Source organism: Geotrypetes seraphini, chromosome 4, assembly GCF_902459505.1.
Source record: "Geotrypetes seraphini chromosome 4, aGeoSer1.1, whole genome shotgun sequence".
In the NCBI taxonomy this organism is placed as follows: Eukaryota; Metazoa; Chordata; class Amphibia; order Gymnophiona; family Dermophiidae; genus Geotrypetes; species Geotrypetes seraphini.
The window spans coordinates 39,323,393-39,346,211 of record NC_047087.1 but is presented as its reverse complement, the minus strand read 5'-3'; the positions used below and the strand labels follow the sequence as shown (position 1 = coordinate 39,346,211).

Genomic DNA, 22,819 nt, shown 5'->3' with positions numbered 1-22,819 from the left:
GCAGCACTAAAGGAAATGATGTGCTGTCATTTAAATGCCAACATTTCCTAAATTAAAAAAGGTCAAAATTTAATTCATTTGCCTATGACTTTGTTTACAGCCAGTTTCATGCTCAACCAAACTTTTAACCAACCCCCCTCACCTCCACCCACAAAAAAACCCTCCTCGGCCATTCTTTTAATCCACATCTTCATGCACTTACCTAAAAGCCCAAGATTCAATGCAGACAAGAGTGATACGCAGCTACTCTTTCCATGCCAATATCGTTCTCCAACATGGCAATGACAGACTTTACAATGGCTCCATTTTGAAGTACGGCACCAGGGGCACAGAAGAGACAAAGTATCATTTATGTGTCCTTTGAACCAATGGGCTTTGGGTGAGCACCGAGGGGACTGAAAAACTTGGAGGGAAAACCTGAGCTGATTCTATAAAAAGTTTGGGAACCTGAGTTATAGCAGGAGTGGGCCGGCTGTCAGCTTTTAGCAGGTGAAATTTTCCAACAGTGTACATTAAAATGTTTTAATGTAAGACTGTATCCCACCCAAAAAAGGAAAAAATGTAGACAAAAGTAGAAGTGGGGAAGGGACACAGTCAATCAACAGTGAGAAAAATATATTTATTAAAAGTACAACATATATAAAATATATATATAGCAAGCCTAATAGATTTGGACACACATTTTTGCTGCTCTGTTTTATAGGCTTCAGTCATATACCCCCGAGGACGGCTGTTCCAGCTGAAACACGGATCGTGTTAAGGTCCAGGTATCTTAATGCGTGCTTTTAATTTTAACTATGTTTTCATTTTATCCCTTTGCATTTTTATCTACATAGTCTGTACTTTTTATTTTGATGCATTCTATTGAAATGTATATATTGCCTTCCTTCTTGTATTTTATCGGGATGCTTTTTATTGGAATGTATGTATTGTTCTCCTTGTTATGAGCCGTTTAGAACCTCCCTGGTATGGCGGCATATAAATAAATTATTATTATTAGGCTTGATATATATATATATGTTACATATGTTGAACTTTTAATAAATTAATTGTTCTCACTGTTGGTTGACTGTGTCCCTTCCCTACTTTTACTTTTGCTACTGTAAGACAGCACATACAAAATTAAAATAAATATCCCCCAATATTATTCTAATTAGAATAACAGGAGAACTGTTTATTACATATTCTTATTGTATTTAATTACTTGCTAAGAATCAAACACTAAACAAAGCATATACTATCATCCTAAGACTCTCTACTGAGAACCTATTTATTTATTTTTTATTAAAAAAATTATATACTGCATACAACTATGCGATTTCCATATCACATATACATAAATCTTGTTTCCCTCCGATTATTACATATAACATAGACATGTCAAGACAACATCGTTAATCGTCCCTGTTATAATAGGGATAGAGCACAAATTCAATCAATTCAGCTCCTTGTGACTCTGGGCAAGTCACTTAACCCTCCATTGCCCCAGGTACAAAATAAGTTCCTGTATATCAGGGCTGCTCATGTCCGGTCCTCGAGATCTACTGGCGGGCCAGGTTTTCAGGATATCCACAATGAATATGCATGAGAGAGATTTGCATACCAAGAAGGCAGTGCAGGCAAATCTTTCTCATGCATATTCATTGTGGATAGCCTGAAAACCTGGCCTGCCAGTAGATCTCGAGGACCGGACTTGGGCAGCCCTGCTGTATATAATACAGGATTGTAACCACAGAAAGGCAGTAGATCAAGTCCCATCCCCTTTCTTTTTCCCTAGTCTAAAATTCCGAGCACCTTAATAAGGTTCAATTAATCCGCTAAATAATACTAACATGCAGATGGTAGATCACCGTGAAGACGGGATACTGGGCTAGATGGGCCATTGGTCTGAACCAGTATGGCTAGTCTATGTTCTTATGTCCTGAAGTAACAAAAAAAACATACTTCACTGGGCACCATTTGCTTACTGCTTTAAAATACTCATATCATATTTTCTCAAAATCAATACTATAGGATCCCTGAAGAAGGTGTATTTTGCCGAAACACGGCCTATGTTGGGTCCTCCATGACAAATGTGGACATTGTTTTTTTTAAAGGATTAACTGAACAATAAAAGAAGTGTCAAGAACAAGTTTCGTTTCTTTTGGAAAGAAGTTAACTTAGCAGGATTTAAAAATGGTTTGGATCACTTCCTAAAAGAGAAGTCATGGGGACATGGGGAAATCCACTGCTTATTCCTAGCATAAGCAGCATAAAATATGATTGGGATTTGGCCAGGTACTTGTGACCTTGGTTGGCCACTTTCGGAAACAGGCTACTGGGCTTGATGGGCCTTCAGTCTGTCTCAGTATGGCAGCTCTTATGTTCTTATGTATCTAAAGATCAAGTGTGGATTCTTGTATATTATAGCCCAAAAGAACAGAATAGTTATCAAAAGCAGGTCATTTAAAGCTAACTATTTATGATTAAGATACTTGACAGAATATTAACAGTAGGGAAATATTTCTAAGATGTTCTATTATGGTATAAGGTGAATTAAAATGCAAAATATGAATTTACTGTAGCTGTGCAGGTTGGCATTCTCAACTGTGCATCCTGGAAAATTTACATATGGATCAAAAGATGAAACCAATAGAACCAAAAAGTACCAAGCAAAATAGCTCCAGGTACTTCTTACCAGGAGGATAGAAAATGGTTAAGATTTCCTAACAAATCTCTGCAGTCTGACAAAGCACACTTAGTGGGATACAGCTGGATTACGAGCAGTGTGTTGGGTTACATTACAAGATTCCAATCTTTTAGCTCATCTTGAATGCTACTGGAGCACAAACACACATGAAGCAGCTTTTTATTTTTTTTTAAGTTTTATGCTGGCTCCTCTCTTTTCATTATAAATTGAAAACTTGGCCACCAGAAAATGTTTGTGTGCAATAAGTCATGAGCTCCCAATAATTATTTCACTGTTCAAACCCTTTACAATCCTAAAAAAAAAAAAAAAAAAATCCTATTTATAAAGGTTTTCATAATGCTTTCAATTTCTCTTAGCACAAAATCATGAAACAGTAGCACAGTAAATGACTAACAGTAGTAGATAAAGCCCAACTGGCCCCTCAAGTAGAGAATGACATGGGGACAAATTTTTCCTCATCCCCACGGAAACTCATTTTCCTGTCCTATCCCGGTGAGTTCTTTTCCTGTCCCTGCCCCATTCCTGCAAGCTCTGACCTCATCTGCACAAGCCTCAAACACTTTAAAATCATAAGTGTTCGAGGCTTGTGCGGTTAAAGCAGAGCTTACAGGAATGGGGCAGGGATAGCGACAAAACCCACGGGGACAGGACAGGGAAATTGAGTTCCTGCAGGGACGGAGATAAAATTGTCTCCGTGCCATTCTCTATCCTCAAGTCTTCCTTATTTTATCTCTAGATTTCTATCATTTGATTAGATGAGCATATTTATTCTGATCTCGTAGAAAATAGCTGTGATGAGACTACAGCATTAAATGATACTCTGGCCTCCATCATTCACATTTCCTTTCTGGATTTTGATAAATTAAATGCAAACACATTCATGTGATCAGATAACCAATTGTTAATATCTCAATACATTTAAGGTTATGGTAGGCATTTTTATTTTTCTTCCAAGTGTATCAATGCACAAAAACAACAACAAAAATGGTGTCAGGTCAAAAGTGCGCCATGGAAAAAGGCGCACGCAGACAATTGAGCGCAGCGCGGAGGCGTGCGCCGAAGAAAATTACTGTTTTTAGGGGCTCCGACGGGGGGGGCGTGGGGGGGAACCCCACCACTTAATACAGATCGTGCCGCGTTGTGGGGGCATTGTGGGTGGTTTGGGGGGTTGTAACCCCCCACATTTTACTGAAATCTTCACTTTTCCCCTGTTTTTCAGGAAAAAAATTAAGTTTCCAGTAAAATGTGGGGGGTTACAACCCCCCAAACCCCCCACAACGCTGCCGCGATCTGTATTAAGTAAAGTGGGGGGCTCCCCAACAAAAACCCCCGTCGGACACCCTAAAAAACAGTAATTTTCTTTGGCGCGCGCCTCCGTCTTGCGCTCAATTGTCGGCGCGCGCCTTTGTCTTCCGCGATTATGTCTATGAACCACAAAAACAAACAACAAAGGTCTAGCAACAAAATAACGGGCAATTTCAACTACCCAAAAACAAAACATAAGAATTGCTGCTGCTGGGTCAGACCAGTGGTCCATCGTGCTCAGCAGTCCGCTCACGCGGTGGCCCTTAGATCACAGACCAGTGCCCTATTAGAGACTAGCTTTACTTGCGTATGTTCTGTTGCAGTAGGAACTTATCCAACCTTGTCTTGAATCCCTGAAAGGTGTTTTCCCCTATAACAGCCTCTGGAAGAGCATTCCAGGTTTCTACCACAATTCAAGCTCCAAATCAAACAACAAGGAGCGAAAATTACATTACATTAGTGACTTCTATTCCGCCTTTACCTTGCGGTTCAAGACGGATTACAAAAGGAATTGAAGAGTACAGCGGGTTGCTTTAGAGAATTGGGACGAGTCTTGCGGTGTTAGCTTGTCTTCAAGCATGTTTTTTATTTCTTTTCTGAACGATTTGTAGTCTGGGGTCGTTATCAGTAAATTGGAGAGTTGGTAGTCTAGTTTTGCTGCTTGTGTGGATAGAAGGCCATCATACAGTTTTTTTTGTTTGACGTCTCTGATTGGGTGATGCGTGAACGGTTTGTGGGTTCTCCTACGTCTGGTTGAGGTAGTTTGGATTAGGCGGTTCTTTAGGTAGGCTGGGCTGTCTCCATTTATGGTTTTAAATAGTAGGCAGTAGAATTTGAATAGTATTCTTGCTTGTATTGGGAGCCAGTGTGAGTCGAGGTATGCCGCTGTGTTGTGGTCATGTTTCCTCAATGAATAGATAAGTCTTAGCACTGTGTTTTGAACTGTTTGTAGTTGTTTTATCACACCACCATTGGTCAAAAAAAGTCCACTTTATAAGCAGTTCAATACAAATAGAATAATATTTGTATTGAAGAATCAAAAAAGTCTTAGTAAAAATCCTTCATAATGCAAAACAAAATTGTTCAATAAAAAATTTCTGTAAATATTCAATATTAATAATATACTTAACTCAATCAAGTTGAATCTTGAAAACAGCCATCATCAATCCCAGTAACAAAAGGCAATCTAATTCCCAACCGGGTTTCCCAGTGTTGCAAAGCTGCTGCATCAGGGGAAATATTCTGTGATTGCTGCAGTTCCTAAAATGGCCATTTTGTGAGGTGAAACAATCACAGAACACCATGAAGTACATAATTGAAATGAAAATACATATAAAAACCCGCCTAAATTGGCACTTGGATGATCAAAAAGACAGGTCGTCCAAGTACCGATAATCGAACAGGGTTTTAGACATAAGAGGGGGCCTTAGGCGCCTGGGCCAACTAGAATCTTAGGCCTGACTCCATGCATTCTGGGATGTGTTTTGTGAATGGCCTAAGATTCCAATTGGCCAGATCCCTTAGGCCCTGCTGCCTATTTTGGGCACCTAGGGCCTTAGGCCAAAAAGGGATTTAAGACAGTTTTTTTAAAATTATGCTCCTCAACGTATGTATTAGTGTATGATTGTGTGTTGGTAGTGAACATGTTCTGCCTTGCACTGTCAATCTAAGATAGTCACTGGTTCTCTGGCTCCCCCTCAATCCATGTTTCTTTCTAATATGTTTTCTTCCCTTAATTATCCAACTATTCCTTAGTCCAGCGATTCTCAAACTTTTCCGAGGAAACCCCAGCCGGTGTCCACAATGAATACAAATATAGCATGAGATAGATTTGCATCCCGAGGAAGTAGTGCATGCAAACCTGATTGGCTTGGTTGGCTAGGTTGAGACAAATTGGTCTAGGTCATTGCAAAAAAAGCAGCAAACAGAGCAGAAAAGACGGATCTTATGATCCTGCTTTATGGAGTGATATTATGTTCTGCTTCCTGAGAAAATCCATTAGTAATGAGGACTCTTAAGAATAGGATTCTGAATGTGACAGGCTTGTGCATTGAACCTTGCACTGCTCTCACAAGCAGCTTTGCAAAATAATTCATTTGTTCATTCTCCCACGTCCTGATAATACTGTTCTGAAAGATCATGAATATGATAGTTCAGAGGTACGTAGTTCTGTTACCTGGTTTGACAGCTTTCATCACAGCACGAGATGACCTCAGCACAGCTTCATAGATTGCCTTCTGGTCAGAAGTAAACTTTCCATTTGCTGGGAAGGTGCAGGTGATATCAGATCCATAGCAATAATACTCTCCTCCCATGTCAAACAAGCTAGAAAAAAATACAACACAACAAAAAAAAATCAATTGCATCATAATGTCAAAGTAGCATTATTCATGACTGCACAGCAAATTTTAACTTGTTTTCTGGGGCAAGAAGAAAATTAGGTTTACTTTATAGATTTTACCTCCTGTGTATGAAAATAGCCTCAGTTTTCTCCCATCAAGTAGAGTTTTTGAACAAATTGCAAAAATTTATAGCATGAAAAGTCATAATGTAATGAATAGAGCCGATTTAAAGGTTCCTATAAATATTATTTTCTAGAATCATTTTGCTGTTGAAGTGCATTTATAAACGAGATTAGGAGCATCTCTAATTAATGCCCAACAATAGTCAGCCAGCATTGATGAATTCCATCTGCCCTGATATCGTTTCTCCATTGTAGCAATGTCCTGGTGAAACCTTTCCCCATGCTCATCACTAACACTACCAAGATTATGAGAGTGGAGAAAATGAATTTTTAGTGACATGCATTTGAGATCATACAATGCTTTAAGCCAGGGGTCTCAAAGTTCCTCCTCGAGGGCCGCAATCCAGTCAAGTTTTCAGGATTTCCCCAATGAATATGCATGAGATCTATGTGCATGCACTGCTTTCAATGCATATTCATTGGGGAAATCCTGAAAACCCGACTGGATTGCGGTCCTCAAGGAGGGACTTTGAGATCCCTGCTTTAAGCATACTCTCCATCATTTGGACATAGTCTGGTGCCTTCCTATTCTCCAGAAAATTCTCGATTACATTCTTCAATGCTATCCAACCACTTTTCTCACGTCCTTGCAAGACATCAAAGTGCCTGTCTTTCAACAATTCTCTTATTTGTGGCCCCATAAAAATGCTTTCCTTTAACTTCTGAGCACTTATGAAAGGAAATTTTTCAAGTAAATAGCGAAATCCTTCATCTTCCTTGTTCATAGCCTTAACAAAGTTCTTCATAAGTCCTAGTTTTATGTGAAGAGGTGGCAGTAGCACTTGTTTCGGATTGACAAGAGGACGGTGAATTACATTTTTTCTTCCAGCAGAATCCAAATTATTACAAAGTGACCAGTCTTTAATGATATAATGGGATCCTCTGTCTCGGCTATACCACTCACAGATAAAACTGCAGTACTTTGTGTAGCCCAACTGCAGACCAAGCAACAATGTGATTACCTTCAGATCAGCACGAATCTGCCACTTGTACTCGCTGTACTTAATATGATCTAAGAGGAGCTGAAAATTTTCATAAGTTTCCTTCATGTGGACAGCGTGACTAATAGGAATAGAATGATATACATTTCCATTATGCAAAAGAATTGCCTTCAGACTTATCTTTGACGTATCAATGAACAAGTGCCATTCATGACTTTGACCAAACACTTGGAATAATCAATTTACGTCATGACAAAGGGTCAATGAGTGTCATAGAGAAATGTTCCACAAGGGCCTTGTGACGATTTCAAAACATGGAGATGTTGGTATCAGGTGCCAAGAGATTCCACTGACAAAGCTTGGAGCCTAAGAGTTTGGCTTGTCTCTTAGATAAAGTATGATCTCGAATGAGGTCATTTAATTCTGCCTGAATTATTATGTGAAGCTCACCTGAACTTGAAATCAAGAACTCAGGATCATTTTCGGATTCCAGTTCCATAGTCATCAGCACATGTTTCAGAGTCTTCTTCCAAATCCAAGGTTGCATCAGAGATGACCTTTACAGCTGCCACATACGATTTCAACGCTTCGGCTGCTGGTAGGAAACACATTTAGAAATTGCCTGCCGTGAAGGTAAGGAGCAGGGAGGGAGATGATCAGGCGGCAGTGGCGGTGATCGGGCTCAGGCGGCAGTGATATGGAGGGAGGGAGATGCTTGGGCAGTGTTGGCGATTGGGCGTCGGTGTCGGCTATCAGTATGGAGAGAGCACGATTCATGACCATGCGCGTTCCCTCCCTTCACTGTGGAGACAAGGCCATTCACCGCTCCACGGGGTGGTGAATGGCCTTCCCCCCTGTACCCGCAGCAACCACCTCTTTTCTCTCCCCTGTTTCGGCGGGTTACCCACGGGTAACAGCCACCGTGTCATTCTCTAATCTTGATCTCCAATTTTGCAGTCAAAATAGAGTTCATAGACCTTCCTTATGAGTGGAGTCATATTTCTCTTCTGAGACCTAACTGTATACTCCCCATAGAAATAACAGAAGATATCAGGGTGGTTCGCACACTTTCTTGACATTATACTAACAAAACAACAAAAATGTTTCAAAAGCTTACACTTTCAGGCTTTAGAAATGTGGCTTTAAGTTTCTGATATATTTAGTGGAGTGTTTGTTTTATAGATTTAATTCAAAGATTAAACTTACTAATTGTAGACCCAGAAATAAAACTGTTCGCTTTACATGTTAATTAACATTCAATTTAGTGACCAATTTGATTATCCTGCTAAACAATTCCAAATGCTTCTAACAATTCAAGTAGGGCTATATCTATACAGTTTGATGAGTATAATTTGATTCCCCCTTTAGAAGTGGAGGCAAAAAGAAAAACCTAGATTAAGCTGATGAACAAGTTCAGTTCTAAGTCAATAATTATGCAGAGCTGCAATATTTAATTTATACCATGTACTGTAAATGTTTTAATCTTCATTCATATATGTATTGCAAAATTTTGAGAACATAATTAACTAGCCTGGACAATAAGAAAAAGTAGGACAAAGAACCTTTCAGGCATTTCACCTAACCAGAATGTGTACCATGTGCTGTATGACCAACACGGTAATGTGAGCGAATGAGGTCAAACAGAACATTTGTGGTCTTTCTTTCATTTGTTCTTGCCTGAGCATTCAAAAATCACCAAGTGCAATTCACTTCTGCTTTCAAATGCATATAAAAAAAAAAAATCCTGACATTACAATTTTAAAGCCGTTCAGTACACAGAGTAGGGGGTAAAGTCCAAAACCAGCATGACATGTGGGTAAATGCCACAATCTTGTGACTGCCAGACATACACATAAAAATGAACTCAGAAAAGCTTCTCTTCCTCTGTTTCAATCTGCCTTTAATTTCAAAAGAAGGTTGTATCTCTCCTTGCTTTGTTCTGATTGCCTAAGAAAACAAATTAGCTGTGAACTGAAAAGCAAAATGTAATTCTATGTTAAAAATAAGCCTATTCTAGTTATGAATATTTTCAATAAATAAAAAAATATAGCATATATAAACATACAATTCCCTCCGCCTTGCAATTTCCTGGTGCTTCCAGCACTATTAGAAGTGGCCATTACTGAACTTCAGTGAACTTTCATTCACAACTACATCTCTTTCCAAATCTTAGACCAAACATTACAGAAAGAGGTCTCACAAGCGGTCATGAAGCATGGCTCCCTCTGGAACCCAATTCACATGAGCCTAAGTTAGGACACCAGGACATTGCATGATGGTTGGGGCACCCTTTACCCAAGGGCTGTGAATGGTATTCCAGGGCATTCTGGCCCAGGGACTAGAAGTCTTAGTCCAGTCAACAAACTGCAACTAAAAACAGAACTCCTTTGGATCTGCAAATAACACTGCAATTGCGCTCGTCTCTCGCTGTGCTGGGACTCGACTATCATAACTGCTAAAGACCAAGCATGCAGCCTAGGAATACTCCTGGACTCCAACTTGTCACTTTCCAACCATATCTCTTATGTGGTATCTTCCTTTTTACTACTTGCAATAACTCCCAAAAATAAGGAACTACTTTTCTGAGTCTGACTTCACCCAATTCTATGCCTTAGTACTCTCCTGCATGGATTACTGCAATGTGCTATTCAACGGTCTCAAGGTGACGAATATATGACGTCTCCAGTGTACACAAAACACGGTAATTAGAACTCTAAGAAACCTTCGTGCCCGCAACCCTGTTTCCCATGCTCTAGCATTGGCTCACTGGTTGCCTGTAGCCAAACGATGTGTCTTCAAAAGCCTGATGCTAGCATTCAAATCCTTGCACAATATGGTGCCAGGCTATGTGACAACAAAGCTTCCTCTGTATGTGCTGAACAGGTCCCTCCATTCTCAGGATAAAATATGCCTCAAAACGCCCCCTGGTCATGTCCTTCAACTGCAAACCGTCAAATGACGTTCCTACTCCTTCATACTGAGCCACTGGAATCAACTGCTCCCACAGATCAGATCTTTTGAAGGACTCCTCAACTTTAGGAAAGCAATAAAAACATACCTCTTCACCTAACTTCCTTGCCCATGACCGATGGATTACATAGAAAGTATATGTCACGTTAGGAAAAAAAACTTGAAAAATTTTCCAGTCTAACTATCAAATTTAACTTGTAAACTGTTCATTATGTACTGTATATACTTGAATGTAAACTGATCTGAATATATACCAAGGTATCCTTTTTTCTCTCCAAAAAGGGGGAAGAAAGATAGACTCGAATATAAAATGAGGGTAGAAATTTGGGTTGTCATGGTGAGCCAATCTATAAAGAGGGAGGGAGGGTGAGTCCCGGTGGCCGGCAAACAGCATGGAGGACCGCCACTGTGGCCACCGGGAGGAATCAGCTGCCGGCCTGCATGGAGGACCTGTCCCTGACCCGCGAGACTCCATTCCCTAGAGCCCCAGGTAGTTAGTGTTGGAAGAAGCAAATGATAAAAGGTGATGGAGAGAGATTTTGAATGGAGATAGGGAGTTTAGTGGGAATGGGACCGAAGGCTGGACTTCTCGCAATCTGGATGCACTGCAGACTCCTCACTCTCACCTCCTCCCGATAGCCAGCAAACAGCATGGACAACCGGCAGGAGGAATCAGCTGCCTGCCTGTATGTCAGGTGTGCCCCTGACATAGAAACAGCCCAGATCCCCGGTAGGTTTAAATTTTGATATTTTTTTTAAAACTACAGTAGTTAGAGAAGTACTCAAGTGTAGACTCAAATATAAACAGAGACCCCCATTTTTGGGCCATTTTTTTGCCCCCAAATCTCGGTTTATATTCAAGTATATACAGGATATTGGTATCAGATCCCTAGTGTGTGTCAAGTTAGGATAAAAACTTGTATTAAAAAAAACTTGCACTGTAAGGATAACTATGGCAAATTATAACCTCTAAACTCTATATTATATTCATTTGTATTAGACCCCTAGTATGTATCATGTTAGGATACAACCTTGTATTGTAAACTTGTACTGTAACTATGTCAAATTGTAACCTTATATTATATATGTTTACCTGTAACCCGCTCTGAGCTCTTTGGGGAAAACAGGATAGAAAATGAATGAATGAATGAATCCCCTCCTTTACAAAGCCACGTCAACATTTTTAGTGCTGGCCAAGGTGGTAACAGCTCGGATACGCATAGGAATTCTATGAACGTCAGAGCTATTACTGCGGTGGCTGGCACTAAAAACGTTAACGCAGCTTTGTAAAGGAGGGTCTAAATAAGCAAACCCAGGTCCTAGTATGTTCCATCCATTTTTATAGAGTGATGCCAGTGCTTAAACATTTTCCTTATTTTTTTAAGCTAGTACTTTTCAAGCCAATCCTCAATGCAAATATATCTCATGGATATTCACTGTGGATACCCAGAAAACCAGAGTGGCTTGGAGATAACTTTATTACCATTTGAAAAACAATGGTTTAAAGAAATGGGGGTGGGGAGAGGGAGAGGGAGGGTGTGGTGGTAAGCAATTAAGAATGGGGAATTATTAGCATTTTGTAAAATACAATAAGCATACATCTGTAATGACAGTTTATACTCATATTATTTCTAGAATTTGTATGTTTCTGAACAAACAAAAAAGCCCAGTTAGTGAAATTTGGGGGAAAAATTAAGATACCAGGAACAAATACAATAAAAAGAAAAACACTCTTCCAAGAAATAATAAAACAAATTGCCTTTGTTAATGAGACCAGAGATTTACAAAATGGAAATGTAGACTCTGCACAATTGATAAAATGTGAATAGGTAGAACTGGAGAAACTCTTTTTTCTTTGTTTGAAAGAAAAGCCTTTAGTTGGAAATATTGAAACACTAAATAAATACTTGCGAACAAGGACAATTCAAAAGTTTTAAAAGGCCCTTCTTCACCTGGACCAATATTAATTTGTCAATGCAACCTGACTAGTTCTCCACACCTTGATCAAACCCTTCTCAATGCCATTTGACGCAAGAAGGTTTGCTCTCTATTGGCATTCATTCAAAGTAAATAGAGTTTTTACTTCAATTTAAATTTCCTCCTTCTAAGCTCAGCTACATACATAACAATCCTCTGACTAGGAGACATGGACTATAGCTCCTTTTAGAGCCAGTATATCACTGAAGCATGCAGCACAGGTGGAACGAGGAAAACAAATGGGACATAGTACTGCCAGGGTATAAACTCTACCAAAAAGATAGGAATTATCAGAAGGGAGGAGGAATAGCACTGTACATAAGAGAAACCATTCACTCAACCAGTGTGGATACAGCAGCGGCAAATGGACAACTAGAGTCATTGTGGGTTAAAATACCAGGAAAAAACGGATCCGAGATAAAGATGGGACTGATCTACCGTCCACCTGGGCAATTTGAAGCAGTGGATACAGAAATGGTAGCCGAACTGAGGAGGGAATGCAAGAACGCCAACACTATAGTTATGGGAGATTTCAACTATCCCGGGATAGACTGGCATCTTGGAAATTCAAAATGTACGAAGGAAACGGAGTTCCTGGAAGCCGTCCAGGATTGTTTCATGGAACAACTTGTACAGACTCCAACGAGAGGGGCAGCGACCCTGGACCTGATCCTCAACGGGCTTAAAGGACCTGCAAAGGGAGTGGAAGTAATGGGACCGCTAGGAAACAGTGACCACAACATGATTCTGTTCCAAGTGGAAGTAGGATTACCAAAGGGGAAGAGAACAAAGGGAACAGCGTTTAACTTCAGAAAAGGGAACTATGATGCCATGAGACAAATGGTGAAGAAGAAACTCAGAAACAGCTACAAGAAAGCTCTGTCTGTGGAGCAAGCCTGGTCCCTACTCAAGGACACGGTAAGCGAGGCACAACACCTATATGTACCCAGATTTAGGAAAGGAGGCAAAAAGAATCAGACTAAAGACCCAGCATGGATAAACAATGAAGTAAAGACAGTGATAGGAGACAAGAAAACATCATTTCGGAAGTGGAAGAAGGACAAAACGGAAGAAAACTGGAAAGAGCACAGGGAGCATCAGAAAGAATGTCACCGAGTGGTCAGAAAAGCCAAGAAAGAATACGAGGAGAGACTAGCCAAGGAAGCAAGAAACTTTAAACCATTTTTCAGATATGTAAAAGGGAAACAGCCAGCAAGGGAGGAGGTGGGACCCCTGGATGAGGGAGACAAGAAAGGAGTGGTGAAGGAGGAAAAAGAGGTGGCTGATAGACTAAACAAGTTCTTCGCGTCGGTCTTTACAAAAGAAGACACATCCAGCGTGCCGGAACCAGAAAAAATCTTCAAGGAGGATCAGGAGGGTATATTATCATGCATGGAGGTAAGCCTCGAAGCCGTTCTAAGGCAGATAAATAGATTAAAAATCGACAAATCTCCTGGCCCAGATGGGATCCACCCGAGGATATTGAAAGAGCTCAGAGACGAAATAGCGGAGTTACTCAGGCATATTTGCAACCTATCCTTAAGATCAGGGATAATCCCGGAAGATTGGAGGATAGCAAATGTTACACCAATCTTCAAAAAAGGATCGAGAGGCGACCCGGGGAACTATAGACCGGTGAGCTTGACCTCAGTTCCGGGGAAGATGGTCGAATCACTGATCAGGGAAGGTATCAATGAGCATATAGAAAAAAATAAACTGATGAGATCAAGCCAGCACGGTTTCTATAAAGGACGATCGTGCCAAACGAATCTACTACATTTCTTTGAGGGGATAAGCAAACATTTGGACCAAGGTAGCCCCATTGACATAGTTTATCTGGATTTCCAAAAAGCCTTTGACAAGGTACCCCACGAGCGCCTGCTGAAGAAACTGTGGAACCACGGGGTGGAAGGGGACGTCCACAGATGGATCCAAAATTGGCTGATGGATAGGAAGCAGAGGGTAGTAGTAAAAGGACACTACTCTGACTGGAAAGAGGTCACGAGTGGTGTCCCCCAGGGGTCAGTGTTGGGACCGCTGCTGTTCAATATATTCATTAACGATCTGGAAACGGGCACGAAATGTGAAGTTATCAAGTTCGCGGACGATACAAAACTCTCCAACAGGGTCAAAACTGTTGAGGAATGCAAAGAACTACAGAGCGACCTGAACAAACTGTGCGAGTGGGCAAAAAGATGGCAGATGAGCTTCAATGTGGAGAAATGTAAGGTCTTGCACATCGGGAAAGGGAACCCCATGTACAGCTATACGATGGGAGGAAGGGAGATGGGGAAAGGCACCCTAGAAAAAGACCTGGGGGTATTGGTGGATACAACAATGAAGCCAGCGGCGCAATGTGCGGCGGCCTCAAAGAAAGCGAACAGAATGCTGGGCATTATCAAAAAAGGTATCACTACCAGAACGAAGGAGGTCATCCTGCCATTGTATCGAGCAATGGTGCGACCACATCTGGAATACTGTGTCCAATACTGGTCGCCGTACCTTAGGAAAGACATGGCGATACTTGAGAGGGTCCAGAGGAGAGCAACTAGGATGATAAAGGGAATGGAGAACCTTTCATATGCCGAAAGGTTGGACAAACTGGGGCTCTTTACCCTGGAAAAGCGGAGACTGAGAGGAGACATGATACAGACATATAAAATCATGAAAGGCATAGAGAGGGTGGATAGGGACAGATTCTTCAGACTAGCGGGGACAACAAAAACAAGAGGTCACTCAGAAAAACTGAGAGGGGACAGATTCAAAACGAATGCAAGGAAGTTTTTCTTCACTCAGAGGGTGGTGGACACCTGGAACACGCTTCCAAAGGAGGTAATAGGACAGAGTACAATACTGGGTTTCAAAAAGGGACTGGATGACTTCCTGAAAGAGAAGGGGATTACAGGGTATAGATAGAAGGTTACACTACAGGACAAAAGCGAAAAGCATATCTGAGTTTTAGGGTAGGAGCACTATCAGGTCCTGGACCTGAGGGGCCGCCGCGTGAGCGGACTGCCGGGCACGATGGACCTCCGGTCTGACCCGACAGAGGCAAGTCTTATGTTCTTATGTTCTTATGATATAAGGTGCAGGACTGGGCAATTCTTGTCTGTCCAATGAGCAGGGCCCACACATTTGACCCCCAACCTGGGTTTCCTGTTTGGCAGGAAACATGGACTGAAAAATATAGCTGCTTGCAGTGAATTTTGATATCCATATTGTTACTCTTCAGCATGAGTTCGTAGCCATATTTTCCATTTGCACAAACTGAACAGGCTTGCTATAAATTTTAAAATGTTGCTTGCTGTGTTATTTGCACATGTCCTATGTCTAAACTCTACTAGGAAGAAAAAGTTAAAGTAAATAGGTGAACCACACTGCTGTTCCTGGAGTTATCATCAATTGGGAGTTCACTAAACCATTTATACAGATGACATCCTTTTTTTCTTTCCTATTGATGTAACCTTGAGATAAGATTGATTGAATATATGACCAAGGTCTGTGAATGGGATGTCCCAACATGGTTTGAAGTTGACTGTGAACCAAACAGAATGTATGATAGTAGAGAGGAAGGATGAAGTCAATGGGAGAGAGAATATTCATATTATGGGCGAAGAGATAAAGGTAAAAAAGCATATTACAGTGCTGGGTGTCTGTTTAGACTCAGCTTTATCTATGGAGAAGCAAATTGGGTGTACAGTATTGTTCAGAAAGGTTATGCCCAACTTCGTATGCTGTATCGGCTAAAACCATATTTGAATAAGTATGATTTTCAAACTGTGGCCCAAACTTTGCTCTTGACAAAGTTGAATTATTGTAATTCCTTGTTTTTGGGCTTGCCTAAAACGAAATTGAAGGTTCTGCAGGCACTTATGCATTCTACAAGCTAGGGTGATTAGTGGGGTAGCAAGGGTAGCCCATATAACACCCACATTGAAAAGGTTGACTGGCTGCCAATTGAGCAAAGAATTCAATTCAAAGTGTTGTCTTTGGTACATCAAATAGTATATCAAATTGTACCATTCTGGTTTCATCTCTATGGGAGATTTATAAACCCAAAAAATCTCAGGAAGGACATACAAAACTCCTAAAACTAATGAATTATGCCCTATTGGAAACCAGTGGGAAAGAGTGGTTGCGGGGCCAGGCAGGTTTGCACTTTTTGGATGCATGGAAGACAGCCTGGACACCGTCTGCAGCTAAGTGTTTGTTTTTCCCTGCTTACCACCGACTGTGTTTGAGACTCATATGTGCTGCTTGCTTTACTCACATTTTTTGAAGTTTTGTAATTTGGCGTGCTAGATTTTTTTTGAGGTGGTTCCTACAAGGGCTATTATAGTGTTTCTCACTGCTGAGTGAACTGATACATTTTGGACCTTGCTTAATGGTTGTTTATAAGTGGAGTTTTTTGCCATATGAAGATGAACTGAGGCTTTTTCTCCATTTTTTTTCCTTTTTTTTGGTGTGTTAAGTGAATGAGTGGGTCTTTGTATGAGTGCAGTGGGTAGACCTGGTAGTGTCTAGGTAGGTCCCTCCTATGGTTTCCAATAGGGCATAATTCATTAGTTTTAGGAGATTTATAAACCCCCCCAAGGGCATTATGGTCTGAGGGGAAGATGAAATTGGTAGCCCTGACAGCTAATAATGTAAGATATGTGACAACTCAACTCCAAATGTTTTCCATTGCTGGAATATCATATTGGAACAAGCTTACTGAGCAATTAAGACTATGTGGAGATCATTACAGCTTTAAGAAGATGTTGAAAACCAAGCTGTTTGGAGACGCATATTTCTGATCTGTCTTAAAGTTGTTTGTTTACTTTGTACCATCTTTTTGAATATGTTATTGAAGAATCTGTAAATTTGTTTTCATATGTGCTGTTAATATTCAGAAGAATGATTTGTATTTGTTTGTCTTTGCTTTATGTATGTTTATTTGGAAACCGCTGTGACTCCAGGAGGTATATTAACCTCCTCTTTTACTAATCGGTTAGTGCACCTTAGTAAAAGAGGGCCTAAGTTTTTAAAAAATAAATTGGCCTAAATAAATTTAAATTGGAATTTCTCTCTTGCATTTTAGGAATACAGATTGACAACTCATTACAGATGAAGATGCAGATTAACAAAGTACAGGCAGTCCCTGGATTAAGAATAAGTTACGTTTTTACATCTGTTCTTAAACTGGATTTATATGTAACTCAGAACTTGCAGATTTTAAGGTTCTTGTTGCTTACCTCTGCTCCCAGCTGACAAAAGGGCCAACTGTCCCTTCCAGTGTTTCCTCTAAGTTGCAGCATGTACAACCACACACTGGTTGTACATGTGGCTTTGCATCATTTCTGAATCTGCTGCGAGGTAAAATAACATTATTCGCCGATGACGCCAAACTAAGCAATGTAGTGGACAAAAGCACAACAGACATAAATTCAATGTCCAACAACATGATGCACGACCTACTCCTACTGGAGCGCTGGTCTAGGTCCTGGCAACTCAGCTTCAATGACAAAAAATGCAAAGTCATGCACCTGGGCAGCCAAAATCCATGCAAGACTTACACCCTTAATGGTGAGATCCTAACAAGAACTGAAGCAGAACGAGACTTAGGGGTGATCGTCAGTGAGAACATGAAGACTGCCAATCAAGTGGAGCAAGCTTCATCCAAGGCAAGGCAAATCATAGGTTGCATACACAGGAGTTTCGTCAGCCGTAAGCCTGAAGTCATTATGCCATTGTATAGATCCATGGTGAGGCCCCACCTGGAATACTGTGTGCAATTCTGGAGGCCGCATTACCGTAAGGATGTGCTGAGACTGGAGTCGGTCCAGATAATGTCCACCCGGATGGTCTCGGGACTCAAGGATCTCCCGTACGAGGAACGGATGGATAAGTTGCAGCTGTACTCACTCGAGGAACGCAGAGAGAGGGGTGACATGATCGAGACATTCAAGTATCTCACGGGCCGCATCAAGGTGGAAGAAGATATCTTCTTTTTCAAGGGTCCCGCGGCAACAAGGGGGCATCCATGGAAAATCAGGTGCAGGAAACTGCACGGGGACACCAGGAAATTCTTTTTCACTGAAATGGTGGTTGATAGCTGGAACAGTCTTCCACTTCAAGTTATTGAGGCCAGCAGCGTGCCTGATTTTAAGGCCAAATGGGATAGACACGTGGGATCTATTCACAGAGAAAGGTAGGGGAGGATCATTGGGGTGGGCAGACTAGTTGGGCCGTGGCCCTTATCTGCCATCTATTTCTATATTTCTATGTTTATGCCACTGGAAATTCTGCTCAATGAAATCAAATGAAGCCATGACTGCATTCTTAAGTATGAGTCATACTTAAGTCAGGTGTCTGTAACTCGGGGACTGCCTATAGTAAAACATTATGTTACTGTAATGAAGTTAAGGACTGTTCATAAATTTTCTGAACAAAAGGTGTTTAGACTCATTGTTCAGTTTTTGCTTTTGGTACAGTTTGACTACTGTAATACTGTCTATGTTGACTGTTACAAAATCTCTTATGAATAAACTTAACAGGTTCAGAATACAGCTGTTCATATAACATTCAGGGCAAGTAAATATGAGTCTCTTATTCCTTTTGCATTTCACACTTCAGCGGCTTCTGACTGTAGCAAGAGTATAATTTAAGCTGTGCATTTTAATTTATTTTTTCATGGGAATATGCCAGTGATCTTGGCTAGCTTTTTCAAAGCCTCTGAATAGTAATAGAGTGCATATTACTAGCAATCAAAGTGTTCCAAAAGTGCAAGGGACTACCTCTATTCAATTTTATCAGTCCTCATCACTGTGGAATTCCCTGCCAGTATCTGAGGCCAACAAATGATTATTCCTTATTTAGGAAATTACTGAAAACAATTATTTTGGAAATATGTAATTGCTTAGGTTTTGGTACGATATACTGTTTTATTTAGTAAATTTTCTGGAGTATGCTCTGTGTTCTTTTTGTACCCCACAATGAACTGCTTTCGGTATATGCAAGTGATAAGCGCCTAATATAAGGTCAAGCATATGCTGGGCCATGTCCTAGGCACTGGCACTGAATACATGATGTAAATTTTTAGGGAGTCCTGGGTAATAAGTGTTCTTTCTAATTGCTTATGCCTCAAAAGTATAGAAAATGATTATCATTACTACCGCAACTACTTATCATTTTTATAAAGCTGAAAGACGTCATGCAGCGCTGTGCATTTAACATGCAATAGACAGTCCCTGCTCAGAAGAGCTTACAATCTAATTTGGACAGATAGGACATATAGGGGCTGGGGAGCTTCTTGCACACAGGGTGGACACAGGTAGTTTTATGGTGAGAGTTGTACCATTCTAAATTTGCCAACTCACCTTCCTCCTTGAGTCCTGATGAGCTAATTATCCAAATATGGATGTACCTGTAACCACTACCATCACCTTGGCAAAAGTACGAGGCACCATGGCCAGGCCAAAGGGGAGCATGGAAAACTGGAAATGCTGCTCTAGCATATGAGATCACAAGTACCTCCTGTGGGCCTAGAAAATGGGAATGTGAAGATAGGCTTTCATCAGGTCAAGGAAGGCAAGAAATTCCCCCAGAGCTACAACTGCTATAACCAACTGGACGGTCTCCATTCAACAGTGCGGTATTTTAGAGTCATGTTGACTGACTTGAGATCTAGAATTGATCTGCAGTTGTTTGAGTCTTTTTTTGGCATGAAAAAGTATATGAAGTATCTGCCCGAGCCCATGTCTGCGTCGGGGACCGGCTCTATGGCCCAAAGAGCCAGAAGCCTTTTCACCATAGCCTGAACTTTGAGGGCTCTCGCTGGATGGCTGGCTGAAGATGTCACAAAGTGGTCTGGCAGGAGAGCATAGAACTTGATTTTATACCCCTCCTGGATTACATTTAAGACACAATGGTCTGTGCCAATCTGTGACCAGACCAACCAAAAGGCCAACAGCCCGCCCCCTACCTGAGGGAGCTCAGACTCTGGCCTGGCATCACTGTGCTTTCTTAGTGGCTAGAGAGAGGCAAGAGCTTGGGGCTTGCTGCTTCCTGCCTCCCCTGAATCTCTGACGTGATCCCTGAAAGGGTCTTTGCATCCATTGGCTTCATGAATATACAGTATATGAAATCTTTAGGAGCCTCAAAAATTGCCCTGACCTGAACTCTGGGCTAAACAGGGTCCACTGTCCAGTAAGGACTTGTGGTGACTGTCTGTCACACTGGCCATTAGCTCATCTAGGCTCTTGCCAAAGAGCATCTGCCCTTGAAAAGGAAGCCTGCTTAGGGTATCTTTAGAGGCAGCATCTCCTGCCCACTGTCTGATCCAGAGCATTCATTGGGTGAAGATAGCAAAAGCCGAGACCTTGCTCATAACTCTGATAAGATCATACAAAGCATCAGCTATATACGTAATTTAATCCAGAGAGGAGCTTCTAGGAATCTTCCCCATCTGTCGGGTCAGAGGTTTGAAATAGGCAAATGTGACAAGTGTGTGCTACAAAGCAAGACACAGCTGCCGCATTAATGCCTAGGGCCAAAGCTTCAAATTGATGTTTGAGGTGCAAATTCACTTTGCAGTCCTGAAGATCTTTCAACATCACTGCTCCTTCACTAGGGAGGGAGATTCATTTAGTGACCTGCGCCACCAGCAAATCCACTTTCAGTTGAACAAACAGCTGCTGGAAATCTGGCACCATCAGATACAGCTTGGCCATAGTTTTAAGTCACTTGAAAGGATCCCTCCTGCAACTCCCAGTGATCAATGACTAGCTTAGTGATGTCTGGATGGGAAGGAAAACACATGGTCAGAGCCACAGAACTGCTAATAACGGAGCTTTGAGAAGAAGCTGATGGGACTTCCAGCTTTAACTCTTGAAATGAGATAGAAATAATGCTCAAAAGCACAGAGGCCTGAACAACCAATGCACTGTGAGGTCTTATCCCTGATCCAGTGTTGCCACCACATCATGACTATTGTCCTTCTACATAGAAACAGACTATGCCAGGGAAACTTCATCCTGGCAAAAAAAAGTGCTATGGAATCAGACTTGCTATCTTCTGTGGTCCAAGCCTGCATCCTCATCTGGCCGGGGCACCTGCTGCAGAGGAAACCCCTGCGCCACCGCCACCGATGCACTGTTAACAGCCACTGAGGACTCTTGGCAGTTTAAATAAGTATTATACATAAGGCTCACAAAATCTGTCATGAAGCCTTGTACTGGGGGTCTTTCTGACCCCAGCAGGGAACCTCCGCCAGTCCTCCTGGGCTTGGCGGCCATCATGCAACTGAGCTTGGCCAATACAGATTTGCAGGTCTCTGGATGGGGTCTCTTCCTCTGGTGACATGTCTCCTGTGGATGTCCAGCCCTGGAGGACTCAGAAGAGGCTGAACCCAAGGCTAAAACCCCTCCTCCACTTGCCTAATCGCTCAAGGGACATGGACACTCCTCGGCCAACCATCCATCGCAAACCTAGCAATATATAGGATTAAAAGGGCCTCTGGAGTTCACCACAGTCAATTTTAAGCAAAATTGAGGGGTTTTCAGGCAGATAGAGGCAAAAAAAAAAATTTGCTCCAAAAATAGACTGTGGAGACCTCCATGAAAGAAAGAAAAAAAGAAAAAAAAAATCACAGGAAATGGAATTTGGGGAGGTGGGGAATGTGGGCTCTGGGGTCATAAACCTCAAATCCAAATTTTAAGGACCCCCCCCCCCCTAATTATTCCCTTAGGCTTCAATAGCCTTAATAACTGTGCCATGCAGTGCCTGCCTGCTTCAGCATAGGATTTCAGCTGGAATAAAAGTAAGAAGAAATCTGCCTCATAGATTCATTGGACAAACCTAGTCTTCTGGTTGCCAGTTGGACCAAGGTTGGGCTGAACTCAAACCCTTGAAAGCCATGGTGTGAAAGGGGGGTGGGGGGGAGGACTACAACTACGCAGCCAGCCCACTGTTAGTCCCACCCAAGCTGTGAAGGAGCCCACACAGCCTGCGCTCAAGCTTCTGACCAAATCAGGGATGTGAGCAGCTATACAGGAGATGGTCCCCGAGCTCTTAAAAAAAATTCCAGCAGGCTGGTCAGCTAGGTATCCGTGAAGGGTTGATCCCACTAGCAGCAGACTTCTGTCGTACAAATCTGCATCTTCTCTCAGGCAGAGTTCCCACCAAGTGGGAACCTCTGGGCACCAAGCCTCCAAAGATCACCGAGTAAAAACACCTGAAAATAATAAAATGGCAGAGCAGATCAAAAACACTTCTGAGCAACTTGCTTGCAGAACACAAACTAAGGGGCATTAGTAGTACCCTGGGAAGGAAGAGAAGGAGTTTGAAAACATGATTGACAGTTTTCTGCAAGCAACTTGCTGTTGGGATACAGGACCACTAGATACCTTGCACTAGAAATAATATTTCAGTTAA

The 22,819-nt window shown here is 41.6% G+C and overlaps 1 protein-coding gene across 1 annotated transcript in view; it reads right to left on the bottom strand.

Annotated features, from left to right (window-relative positions):
• The window catches only part of PEPD (peptidase D), a 485,574-nt gene that overhangs the window by 129,289 nt on the left and 333,466 nt on the right, over positions 1-22,819 (bottom strand). The window contains exon 12 of the mRNA XM_033941263.1: positions 6,171-6,319. Coding sequence (XP_033797154.1) covers positions 6,171-6,319 — 149 coding nt within the window. The remainder of the gene's footprint in view (positions 1-6,170; positions 6,320-22,819) is intronic.